Source organism: Phacochoerus africanus, chromosome 10 (assembly GCF_016906955.1).
Source record: "Phacochoerus africanus isolate WHEZ1 chromosome 10, ROS_Pafr_v1, whole genome shotgun sequence".
Lineage (NCBI taxonomy): Eukaryota > Metazoa > Chordata > Mammalia > Artiodactyla > Suidae > Phacochoerus > Phacochoerus africanus.
Genome location: NC_062553.1, coordinates 30,524,689 through 30,538,395, shown reverse-complemented (window position 1 = coordinate 30,538,395; position 13,707 = coordinate 30,524,689). Strand labels below are relative to the sequence as shown.

Genomic DNA, 13,707 nt, shown 5'->3' with positions numbered 1-13,707 from the left:
GTATATAATATTGTTAAATCTACTGCACTTCGGTTGAAAAAACATCAGAACAGATACATTTGAATTAATAACAAAGTAAAAGTTTGATGATACTAGTTGATAGTTGCATTTGTATATATTTTACTATTGTGTGCAAAGAAAGTATAACAGTTTCTTGATGTTTTCGATTCACTTTTTTGTGCCCCCACCCCCGGGGGGGGGCTATTGTTTTTCTATTAGGATAATGATTCTTTTCTGAGCTCTTAGAGTTTAAAATAAATAGAAATGAGAGATCTGTAAGGTTACATTGGGACCGTTAAGAAAAAGTTAAAGACTTTGAACTCGATGCTCAATTTATCTATCACGCCTGTAAAGCTAGAAATATATGTTCTGCAGTCTAACTTGTCTTAGTGAAATAAGCCTGATGCCTAACTATAAGTGGGAAAATGTCATAGTTACTTTCTGGAAAATGTTTTTCCAGTTTCTTTTTAAGTATCATGAATAAAACATTTAAAAACTTTTCATTTACAAAATAAGAAAAGCAGCTCACTGTGTTGATGTTTTTTACAGCTGGAGAGACAGCTGCATGAGGATGAAGAGTTTGCCAGAACATTAGCCATGTTGGATGAAGAACCCAAGGCCAAAAAGGTAGTGGTGTTTTACCAGGCTGTTTACACCTTAATATACAACACAGATCAGTGTTTACTTGCAGACCTGTGTTTTCTAGGCTCTGGAGATAAAACCATGATTAACTCTTCTAGAAAGAGGCTAAATTATTTTAATTTATAAAAATGTTTTTGGGGGAAGTTCCCATCATGGTTCAGTAGTTAACAAACCCAACTAGTATCTATGAGGATGCGGGCGCGATCCCTGGCCTTGCTCAGTGGGCTGAGGATCCGGCATTGCCCTTAGCTGTGGCGTAGGTTGCAGACTCATCTTGGATCTGGCGTGGCTGTGGCGTAGGCCGACAGCTACAGCTCTGATTGGGCCCCTAGCCTGGGAACCTCCATATTCCGTAGGTGCGGCCCCAAAAAGACAAAAGTGTTTTGGGGGGAGCTTATTGAGAAACTTACTCTTCCTAAAAGTTGATGAAGTCAAAGCCAACCAGAACCTTTCTTCACAAAACAACAGATTGTAACTTTTATTTAACTCTCTGTCACAAAGGGGTTCTTCAGTACTTGTTAAGAGAATAACACTGGTAAAGATTCCCATGGAATCTAAAGTTTAATAACTTTAATATTAATTTTTAAAGCATTATTTTGCTATTTCTAGTTAGCTGACTTTAAGATCTATATTAGAACAATCTCAGATACTAACAAGTGTATTTTTGGGAATCACTAAAAGCATCAAGATTTTTTAAGGCACTTGGTCTCCAAAAACTTAGCCTTATTTCTGTCGAATCATATCTTTGTCAGTGTCAATATCTGACTATTTTAAAAGATTTTACAACAATCCAGGTGTAACACAATAGGGAATGGTGAGGACTTTGTCATTTGAAAAGCCTTCCTTCATATAAAGACATTCAACTTACAATTATTTTTTTAAAAAATTCTTGGCCCCCAATTTGTGGTCTTTTTGTCAAATGAGTTTTGAAGGATCAGTGAAGAGAATGGACTTTTTTTTCTATTTAGAGAAAGTATTCTTTATTTTTCTTTTAAGCTTTATATTGTTTTTAATTTAGTCTTCTGGGTTTAGATTTTAGTTTTTAACTGCATAATACTGACAGTTTGAAAATTGAGGTAAAAACAGCAGAAACAAGGCTTTTATTTTCAGACTAGCAAGTGGGGGAAAAACTGGCGTAATATTTTTATAGATGTACTTTTGTACTCTTTCATCTGTTTCTTTATCTGTAAAATTAAAAGTAATATAATATGCTTCACTTGCTCCAGAAATTTTGTATATGAGTGAATGAAAATTTATTGTATCGTTTGGCTAGTTTAAAAGATGACTTTTAATTTTTGGTAGTTTTAACAGCATAACTTTGTGGTAATGGTTTTCCTGTTATTTGTCACATTTGACACCTTTTACATTTTCTTAGGCTCTAAAGGACCCGGAAGAGAGAGAGACATTTTCATCTCTACAAGCTAGTTTATGTAAAGCAGAAAAACCTAAATATCCTCATAAAGGTAATACAAGTGGAAAAAGTCAGCTAGAACATTTATCTTCATAAAAGGAAATTCATGTAACTATTTTAACGTTCTTTTCAATAATTGCTTGGTATCCGTAGGTAGACATTATTTCATAGGAGTACTGTACTATGTTCTACTTACGAACGTTGAAAGCTGTTTGTTTCAGCTTATACGTATTTTTTGTTTTTTTTGGTTGTGCCTGAGGCATGTGGAAGTTCCCAGACTAAGGACTGAACCCATGCCACAGCAGTGACCTGAGCCAAGCAGTGATAACGCCAGATCCTTAACCCACTGGGCTGCTAGGGAACTCTGTATTTGGAAAGCTGTTTGGATATTAGCTGCCTGCCTGCTCCATGATTATTGTGAGCAATGTATCACAGCTCTTGGCTTCATTTTAATTTCCAAGTGTGGTGCAATTGTGTGGACTTCAGTGTATGAAGACAAAGAACTAGATGTTTTAGTCAGGCTCATAGAGTTGACTCATAGTTACATTATCCAGGTCATCTGAAGCTCTTCTGCTGGTTGTAGGTTTTATTTTTTTTTAGTGGTCCTGATATCTAACCATTTGCCATAGATGGGCTTAATCTTAAATCTGTTCATGTGGGAGTTCCCATCATGGCTCAGTGGAAACAAATCTGACAAGTATCCATGAGGATACAGGTTCAATCCCTGGCCTCGCTCAGTGGGTTAAAGATCTGGCATTACCATGAGCTGTGGTGTAAGTCGCAGACCTGGCTGAGATTTGGTGTTGCTGTAGCTCCGATTTGACCCCTAGCCTGGGAACTTCCATATGCCACAGGCGCTGCCCTAAAAACACCAAACAAACAAAAAAACATGTAGTTTTAATCTTAAAATCCCAGGATTCTTTCAGATTTTATTACAAACAGATTTTTTATGTGATATATTCTAATTAGCTTTTCTCTTTGTGAATTTCAAATCATTGAAGTTTATCTGTGAAATGAAGTCTATATCCTCAGATGTAGTTTACTATACTTCCATTAATGAGTAATTTATATTTAAAGGATAGCTAGATCCCTTAATTTAAACTGGCTATACAAAGAAGTAATACATAAATGTTTAATTTTTTAAAATGTTCTGAATAAACTGAAGAACTGAAATCTTAATGTGAATGTTATAAAATCACCTTATGACATTGTGTGCTACTAGGATGGTTCTATTGAAAAATTGAAAAGTAATCTTGATACTGGGTATCATTTTCCAAAAAACAACAATCATAATCTCTTTCTTCCTAATAAAAACAGAGCGATTTTCAGATGAAAGAAAGAACTACAGTCCTAAGAAGCAAAATGTGAAAGTTCAAAAGAATCTCAGCCACATTCCAGGTCATCAGCTCATAAAATAAGAGAAACTTCTTCTCCAAAAGCCAGTTCCAAGCTGGCACTTTTGAAAAGAAAAGAAGAGAGTTCTAATAACAAAACAGAGCCTGTGGGCTCCAAAAGGAAAGAAGATGCCGTTGAATTAAAAGAGAGCAGAACTCCTAAGAAAATCAAAAGCTCTCCAGCTAAAAAAGAGGTAGGGCTTTTCTAAAAGCAGATCATTTTGGGGCTATGTATTGATCTAGGTTTGATTGTTTTCAAGTTTTATTTCTAAGAAGTTATTATAGTACTTTAAGATACCATCTTATTTAAAGATGCCATTGCAGAATGTAGGTTATTAAAATATAACTAAATTAGCCAATATTTATTGAAGGTTAATGTGTATCAGATACTGTGCTAATACATGTGGCATGTGATGTAATCTTCACAACAACAGTGTGAGATATTTGTATTTATTGTTCATATTTTGAAGAGGAGGAAACAGGCTTAAAGGGTTTAAGTAACTTTTCCAGGATCCTCCAGCTAATAAGTAGCAGAGCCACTTTGAACTTAGGTCTGCTGAGGCCAAATAAAGCAGTGTACATGGTAGCTTTGAGCATGGACTCCAGAGCCAGTTGCAGATCATAGTCCTGCCACTGAGCAGATGCGTGCCCTTGGTCTGGTTACTTCCCTTCTCTCTGCTTTGGTTTCCTCATTTGTAAAATAGGGATAGGAGTTCCCATTGTGGCTCAGCGGTAATGAACCTGACTAGTATCACTGAGGATACGGGTTTGATCCCTGGCCTTGATCATTGGGTTAAGGATCTGGCGTTGCCGTGAGCTGTGATGTAGGGTGTGGCTGTGGTGTAGGCCAGGAGCTGTAGCTCCGATTCAACCCTTAGCCTGGGAACTTCCATATGCTGCAGGTGTGGCTCTAAAAAGCAATAAATAAATAAATAAATAAATAAACAAATAAATAAAAGAGGGGTGATAATAGTACCTAGTGAGTTAATGTGTATAACCACTTGCAACAGTACCTGGTACATAAGTGCTATATACGTTTTTGCTGTTGTCATTAAAATAACTGTTATTTGGATTTGTCCTGAATGTATTCCTTTTTGCTGCTATTTAGCAGTGTTGAGATACTGAAATCATTTTCAAAGGAATAAACAGTGAAATAATGGAGAATGATTTTCAGAAGTTTTTTTATGTATATTTGAGAATTGAATGGCTTCTTAGATTCTCCAATATGGAACCACTTTATTAGAGTCATAATGAGAAAGCACCATTTCTTCAAGCCTTTTAGGCATGTGGAATTAAAGCAGAATATTATTTTATCTGCTCATCACCATTATTTTTTAGTGCAGAACTATGAAATGGTGATGATTTCTAGATGCTTTTGTTTTTGGTCAGTGCTCATAATATGCTTAAGGGAACAATTAACTTTTTGATCTCAGATTTTTCTTCACTAAATACTTGGCTGGTGGACAAATGTTTTTCTTCAGGCACACTACACATGTTCAGTTTATAGAGGCTTATCTATTTTTATTAAAGGAGAAGAAATATTTAAGTGACGTTGTTACTCTTTGACCTAGTTTTTCAAATTTGGAATAGAAATTACTCAGAATTTTTACCTAAGTAGTTGAGAATATGAAAGTCTATTTTATTTTATTTTTAATTTTATTTTATTATTTTATTTTATTTTTGCTTTTTTAGAGCCACACCTGTGGCATATGGAGGTTCCCAGGGTAGGGGTCTAATCGGAGCTATAGTTGCTGGCCTACATCATAGCCACAGCCATGCCAGACCCGAGCTACGTCTGCGACCTACACCACAGCTCATGGCAATGCTAGATCCTTAACCCTTTGAGTGAGGCCAGGGATTGAACCCACAACCTCATGGTTCCTAGTCAAATTTGTTTCTGCTGTGCCATGACAGGAACTCTTGAAAGTGTATTTTATAAATTAAATCTACCTCAGTTAAATAATTTTGATTTCATAAATCGGTATGCTTCAAATTTATTCTATAATTTGTTTATAATTCAGAACAGTTTCTTTCATAGAATTAATGTTATATATGAATAATTTTCCCATTTTGGCATGTATTGATTGGACTTTCCTGTGACGCTTGTTAGAAATGTGGTTTGCTAGGGCATGTGGTCTGGGCAGGTGTATTTCAGTAAGCTCCTCAGGTGATGTGACTGTACACCAGTGTTTGACAGTCACTGTCAAAAAGTAGGGTTAGAGTCTAGGACCAGCCTATAATGGCTTATTTAGGTCAAAACCAAAGCAGCTTATTGTGTTTTGATGATTAAATCATTTATTTGTATAGAAGTAGTATTTGCCTGCTCTCAAAGGGATTTGAGGTGCCTTGCAAGTTAAAAATAATGTAAAATGGAAAGTTGAAAAGACAACAGAGACCATTCTAAATGGTCTGGTTCTTAAATCAGAATATCTGGGATGTTCTTCCCTCAAGTACACATGCCCCATATCTCTGACTCAGAAATGTGGAGTGCATCCAGGGATACATGGTTTAAAAAATTTCCCCAGGATTTTCTTAGATATATCCATGGTAAGATCCTCTTGAGAGAAATAGAATAGGAGAGATTAAATGCTGAAGGCAGAGTGGTGGTGTATAGAATGTGTCTGATTTTTGGAGGAAAGTTTGCCCTCGTTTGAGCCAGCTGTTTCTGTGAAGCCATTAATTCTCAGATTGTAGCATTCACATGCCCAGGAGTATAGGGGATAAGTTATTTTAAAGGTGTACAAGGCCATTGGATAAAAATAGGATATTTGGAGTTCCCTCTGTGGCGCAGCAGAAACGAATTCCACTAGGAACCATGAGGTTGCAGGTTTGATCCCTGGCCTTGCTCAGTGGGTTAAGGATCTGGTGTTGCCGTGAGCTGTGGTGTAGGTCACAGATGTGGCTCAGATCTGTCATTGCTGTGGCTCTGGCATGGGCCGTAAGTTATAGCTCCGATTAGACCCCTAGCTGCGGGTGCGGCCCTAAAAAGACACACACAAAAAAGGATATTTTCTTGTGTGATCAATTTTACTTAGGGAAAAATTAATTTTTTCATTAAAATTAATGTGATATATTATGGAATATAACTTTTTTTTTCTTTTTGGGGCTGCACCTGAGGCATGTGGAAGTTCCCATGCTAAGGGTTAAATTGGAGCTGTAGCCATCAGCCTACACCACAGCCACAGCAGTCCCAGATGAGTCTCGTCTGTGACCTACACCACAGCTCCGGGCAATGCTGGATCCTTAACTTGCTGAGTGAGGCCAGGGATCGAACTCAGCATTCTCATGGATACTAGTTGCATTCAGGAGTTCCCGTGTGGCACAGTCTGTGAAGAGCCAGTACGCAGGGTTGTTTCCCGGTCCAGCATAATGGGTTAAAGGATCCAGTATTGCCACAGCTGCAGTGTGGTTACTTGTGGATTGGTCTGATCCCTGGCCTGGGAACTCCCATGTGTGGTGGGACAACCCAAAACAGAAAAAAAAAAGTTCACATGCATTTTTTAATTTTAAGTTTAATTTATTTTATTTTATTTTTTTTGGACTTTTTAGGGCCGCACAAGCAGCATATGGAGGTTCCCAGGCCAGGGGTCTAATCAAAACTGTTGCCGCCGGCCTACACCACAGCCACAGCAATGCCAGATCCTTAATCCACTGAGTGAGGCCAGGGATCGAACCCACAACCTCATGGTTCCTAGTCGGATTTGTTTCTGCTGCGCCACGATGGGAACTCCACACATGCATTTTTGAATTAAAATACACTTTTTTGTTTTCTGCTTGGGACTAGCAACTATACACCCATTCTACCCAGAGGTATATACCTTTAGAGAGAGTCAAAAGATTTGAGAAGGGTTGATGCAGGGATGTGTATAATCCACGCATGCGTAAATTGGGGGTTACCTCTGTAGTTAAAAATGGTAATGTCAGGCCCAAACACTCAGGTGACTTAATGTTTATTTATCTATGTGTATTTTTAATTTTACATGAATTCTGTGTAACGTTGTTCAATTTTCTTTCCCTCTCCCTGAAGTCCATAAGTCCCGAAGATTCTGAAAAGAGACGTACTAATTATCAGGCTTATCGAAGCTACTTAAATCGAGAAGGTCCCAAAGCTCTGGGCTCCAAAGAAATACCAAAGGTAAGAGGACTGAGAGGATGTGTCAGGGCCTCCAGCCTGTGGGTCCATGTATGTATTCACTATGTTTACAGCAGCAGAGAATCAATAATTAAAAGTGAACACAAAAGCCTTAGTCACCATCTTAATGAATTAGTGGTGTTTATTCAACTTATGAGTCACTGCTTGGTACTCAGAACAATTTCCCTTTAAGTAACATGTAGCCCTGCAAGGGCTGAGCTTTCAGGATATGGCATTCACAGGATCAATTCTCCTTGCCTTCATGGTGCTGCTTATGGTCTAACTCAAGAAAGAGACGTTAAATAAATTATTATTAATTATAATTGTGATATATGCCATAAGGGAAAAATCCAAGATGCTCTTAGGGAGTATAACAGAGGAACCTGGCCCAAAGAGGAGCGGGGCCTGGTATCACCAGGTTTGCATCTCAAACAGCATTCTGGCTGCTGAGTATAGAGTGCAGTGCAGGGGGAGGAAGAGACACAGGGAAGTCAATTAGGACAGATGGTGAGAAATAATAGAGGCTTGTCTAGGGTAATAGTAGTAAAAGTGCTGAAAAGTGAAGTCATTTCAATGGATAAGGTAAAATCTGTAGGACTCAGTGATAATTTGGAAGTGAGAAGTGAGAAAGAATGAGCATCAGGGATGATTTCCTGGTTGTTGGCATGAGCATCTGGGTGGCTGCTGATGCCGTTGGAGACAGAGCAGATCTGGGGAGATGATAATGAGTTCATTGTGACCACGCTGTGCTTTAGATGTATGTGAGATAATCCACGTGGAGGTGTTCAGTAGATGGGGATGTGCAGGGACTGGGCCTCAGAACTGAAGTCAGGATGGGATGTAAAAACTTGGGCATTATTGGCATGTAGGTAATGTTTGAAGGGATTGATGGCGCCTGGCAAACAAGGACAGAATGAGAAGAGAAGCGGGCCTGGGGGCTTAGCTGCTCCATGAAGAAGAGGAGGGTGGAACCCGCAAGCAGACTGAGAGGAAGCAGCCACAGTGTGGGAGAGAAGGCTGATAAAAGTGGTATCAAAGAAACAAAGGGAAGAATGACGGAGGCAGAACCTGATGGAAATGGGTTGAAGAGGGAGTGAGTGGAGATAAAATGGAGGCAGCATAAGTAGATAATATTTTTGGTAAGTTGGTTGTGAAGGGGAGAGGAGAGAGAGGCCTCTTATCCACAAATGACAGTTGGGATTCAGGGAAAAAGGTGGTGGGTGATACTAAAGTCATGTTTTTTTGCGGATGGGATTGATTTACCAGAAAAGGAGAGATTGAAGATAATGCCAGAGAAAGAAGGATAATCAAATGGAGTGTGAGATTTCTGAGAATCTAGAAAGGCAGGGCCTTCAGAGCACAGCAGGAGATTAGTGGTTCCTTTAATAAAGGAGGGGGAGAGGAGGAGCCTTCAGGGGCTGGTGGATTGTCTTGGAGGCAAGAGAAAGATGCTGGCCTTGCCTCCTGTGCATAGTGTATGAAAGACTAAAAAAGCCTCTCCTTGAGAGGACTTGAGGTAAAGTGGTGTTCTTGGGGTGTAGCCAGGTTTCAGTGAAGGCCAGGCTGTGGAGGGACTGTTAGAGAAGAGGCTGGAGAGTTTGCTGGTCTAGAGTTCTAGAGTAGAGGAGTTTGGTAGGGAGGCTAGAAGTGCGGAGATTGGATAAGTAAAAAGATAGAAACATAATGGCTGATAGTTCAGGAGATGATAGGTGTTGGGGTGTGTGGGATATGGGTTTGCATATAGAATTTTCCAAAGTTATTTTAAATTTTTGAGAAGAATTTATGTACCTTAGCGTTCAAAAGATTGTTTCAGTCCTAGAATCGTGGGGACCTTGAGATGTTGAGTGTCAAACGTTTTCTCTCCAAGCAGATTAATTGCTTTTTTTCCCTCTCCAAGAGCAGTTCTTCACCTGGATGGTGAAGGATTAAACTTGTAATATGGCAGTCTTTGAATTTTGTTTAGCTTCTTTTCAAGCCTGTTTTAATCTGTGTTGATTTCAATTCTCTGTTCAAAGAGTAATAACTTGGAATGATTTACATGATTTTCATTTTGCTTGACTGTACCGCATCGAATCATTGCAAAAGTTAAAAATCTATAACTATACACAATTCCAGTTAAGGCTATGTGTCTCTTCCACCCAGCTCTCTTTGGCGAGTGTCTTGTATTATCAAGTTAACTTTCCAGTTGAAATCATATGATTTTGCCTTTAGGTTACTTGTGGGTTGTTAGATTTTTCTATCATAAGGTAAATAGCCACAGAGAAGGGCAGGAGCTCAAACTTGTTTAGCTTTTTCAAAATTGAAGCTTTTTTAACAACAGCGAGATATTCTGTGGGTACATTCATCTGGTTGTTTACCTAAAGTTATACAAGTTAACTAGTAGTTTAAATATCTTAAAAAAGAGTAATATGAATGGATAATTTTAATAAGTTTTCCTAACCATATTGAATGTATATGTGTTGTGGCTGGTTTTATTGGTTTATTAAATGTTAGCCTATATAAGAATTTCTCAGGACTTGATTTCAGGTTCTGCTTATTTGCTGTAAGTTTCCTACAGGTTTTTTCATGCTGAGGCTATTTATGATGTCAAATGAGAAAAATCAACTTCCTGCAGTTTTGATGCCAAATATTTCTTTGGAAAGCTACCATGTAATTTCCTCTCTGCTTGAACATTTTGGTTTTTAGGGAGCTGAAAATTGCTTGGAAGGCCTTACGTTTGTAATCACAGGAGTGCTGGAGTCCATTGAAAGAGATGAGGCCAAGTCTCTAATTGAGCGTTATGGGGGAAAAGTAACAGGAAATGTCAGCAAGAAAACAAACTACCTTGTCATGGGTCGTGATAGCGGTCAGTCCAAGAGCGGTAAGGTGGGTACTGCTGTGTTCTCAGCAGAGTGAAATAGCCTGCTCGCCTTGGCAGGGGCTTGCATGTGACCATTTGCAATAATGTCTTCTACATAGAATGAAATGAAAGAAAAACATGGAAAAGTAATTTCTTTCCTACATTATTTCTTCTCCACAGAAGTATTGTTTGGCTTCGACCCCAGGATTTTGGTTTTCCAGCTGAAGGCACAGTTCCTGTTTACTTGGCTGTCTTAGTGTACTGTTCTAGTTAAAATCTTTTTTTGAAGACAAGCAAATGCAGTTAGTTAGTCCTAAGCATTGCTATATGTGCTGCTTTGGACTCCATCATGTTTTTTTAATTGGAAGGTGTGTCAGATAGGATTGCATTTAGTTCTAAGTGATAGAATACATGACTTACTGTGGTTTTGACAAATAGCTGCTTATTTCCTTATCTTACAAGAGTTCTAGAGGTAGGCAGGTGCAGCAGCTCAGGGTTGTAACTAGGCCAGTTCCCTTCTCCACTTCTGTCATCCTTAGTGCGTAGCTTTAGTCTTCGCGCATGTTACCTTGTGTTGCAAGGTAGCTGCAGCTGTCAAGGTCATGTTCAAGGCAGGAAATAGGGAGCAGATGTTGTAATAGCTGGGAGTGACCTTATGAGAGTTTTCCCAGAAACACCTCTTGTAGAATTCCACTTAAGTCTCATTGGCCAGAGCATCACATGGCCATTCAGAGCTCTAAGGGAGGTTGAGGAGGATGAGGACTTTTTTTTTTTTTGCTTTCCTTTTTTTTAGGGCCTCACCCAAGGCATGTGGAAGTTCCCAGGCTAGGAATCGAATTGGAGCTGTAGCTGCCAGCCTCTGCCACAGCCACAGCAACACCAAATCTGAGCCCTATCTGTGACCTATACCACAGCTCAAGGCAACACTGGATCCTTAACCCACTGAGTGAGGCCTGGGATGGAACCCGCATCCTCATGGACACTAGTTGGGTTCATTTCCCCCGAGCCACGACAGGAACTCCTAGGACTTTGTGATTCTTATAACTCATCACTTGGAGATGGACACATTGGTGTTCTGTCAGCAAGGGAGAAGGTGGGAGAGAATGTTTGCCAACAGATCAACCCTGGGAGAAGGTGTGAAGAGCTGGAATAGGCCCTTGTGGCGCTGCCCTTTGTAGGGTATTGGGAAAGGAAAAGCAGTCTGCAAAAGTGGTGTGTACAGTTCAAGTGCCAGTCCGCCACTCCTCGGGGAGGTATCTGTTATTTTCTTTCTTTTTAGTATTACCTTTTTTTCGTGAATATGGTTTTAAAAATATTCCAGTATTATCTAATTTATGAATGTTTTTTACCTCCTGACAAGCCTGAGAATCATATATATATATTTTTTTTTTGCAGAAATTAATGGTTAGGATGTGGTTTTAATGATTTGCCTTTTCAATTAATAGGCAGCAGCCTTGGGAACAAAAATTATTGATGAGGATGGCCTATTGAATCTGATTCGAACTATGCCAGGCAAGAAGTCCAAGTATGAAATAGCAGTTGAGGCTGAGGTTTGTATGAAACTTTATTTATTTAAGTTGGTGTATAGCAACTTTCCTGTTTCATAGAGATATTTCTTGGATGGATACAGACCTGTGGGCTAAAAGACTTAATTTCTCATTCTATTGCAAATGAACTTCCTTATTTCCTTTTGAATTAAATTTTTTTTTTTTTTTTTTTAGGGCCACATCTCTGGCACATGGAAGTTCCTGGGCTAGGAGTTGAATCGGAGGTACCGCTTCTGGCCTACAGCACAGCCACAGCAATGCCAGATCTGAGCCGAGTCTACCACCTACACCACAGCTCAGGACAGTGCTGGATCCTTAACCCACTGAGCGAGGCCAGGGATTGAACCTTTATCCTCATGGATACTAGTTGACTTCATTACCGCCGAGCCACAATGGGAACTCCCCCTTATTTCCTTTTGAACAGGGGGACTCTGCTTTAGGCTGTTGTCTTTGACATATTTCCTTACCTTTGTCAAAGGAGTATGAGGAGAGAAAGAGGATAATGTATTGCACTTGTCATATCTACTTAATTAAACTGTTTTATTTTCCATATTCGTGGAATAACTGTACAAAGATTATTGCTCAAGAGGTTCTTTAAAGAATATATTTTAAGTGTCAGCAGGATAAAATCATTTTCAGTTAGAACTGTATTAAGACTTTTTCAGTTGTAACAGGAACCCAGCCCTTATTAGCTTCAGCAGAAAGGGAAAAATCTGGACTCACATTGCTAAACCATGAGCAGAGTGAGTCTGATGTAGGAACTACTGACTGAGTCTACTGACTACAGTGCTTTTAGGGCCCTTTCAGTTTCTGTCTCTCTACTCCTAGTGTTAGTTTCATTCATTTCCCCTACATAAAGGTCTTTATGTAGGATACATACATAAAGATGTGTAAGATACAGAGGTGCCAGGAGCCCAAGTTAAATCTCCCCAGCTTTGTCACCCAAGTGGCAAGGTGGTCTTTCCATTTATTCCAGTTAGGAAAAGCTTGGGGAATGATTTGGATTGGCCCGTCATCCCGTGTCCCCCAAGGCTAATGACTTACCTAACCACAGTGCAGTTATCAAAGCTAGGAAGTTAGCATTGATACCACACTGTTAACTGAAGCTACACATGATTTGAACTTCACCCCCCCACACACTGAGCTGCTTTTTTTGAGGATCTCACACTGCATTTAGCTGTATCTTCTTAGTCTTCTCCAGTCCATGGTAGTTCCTCCAGTCTTTCCTTGTCTCTTCATGGCTTTGATTTGATGAGTACAATGTCTCAGTGGGGCTGTTGTAGTTTCCTCTTGATTAAATCAGGTGATGCCTTTTTGACTAGAAGACCACGTAAGTGAATTGTGTCCTCTTCAGTGCATCCTAGCAGCTGTGCTTAATGTCGATATATCTTATTACTGGTGATGTTAACTTTTACTACTCGGTTAAGAAGATTTTGGCCTGGTTTTCTGACCGGTAAAGTGACAGTTTTCCCCTCTATAATAAATATCTTGGGGAGATGCTTTAATACTATGCTAGTATCTTGTTTTTCCTCAATATTCACCCACTAATTTTAGCATCCACTCACCGTGTTTTTTTTTTTTTTTGAGACATTATTAATGCATCATAAAATCCACCCTTTTAAAGTGTATGCGTTGGTGGTTTTTAGTACATTCACAAGCTTGTACAGCCGTCACTGTTGTCTCTTCCAGAACATCTCCTCACTCCTCCCTCAAACCTTGTACTGATTAGTAGTCACCTTTCA

General features: G+C 39.2%; 1 protein-coding gene across 1 annotated transcript in view; it reads left to right on the top strand.

Moving 5' to 3' along the window:
- RFC1 (replication factor C subunit 1) overlaps positions 1 to 13,707 on the top strand; it is an 80,565-nt gene that overhangs the window by 48,535 nt on the left and 18,323 nt on the right. The window contains 7 exon segments of the mRNA XM_047799312.1: positions 550 to 627; positions 2,018 to 2,114; positions 3,371 to 3,415; positions 3,418 to 3,641; positions 7,475 to 7,582; positions 10,265 to 10,444; positions 11,864 to 11,968. Coding sequence (XP_047655268.1) covers positions 550 to 627; positions 2,018 to 2,114; positions 3,371 to 3,415; positions 3,418 to 3,641; positions 7,475 to 7,582; positions 10,265 to 10,444; positions 11,864 to 11,968 — 837 coding nt within the window.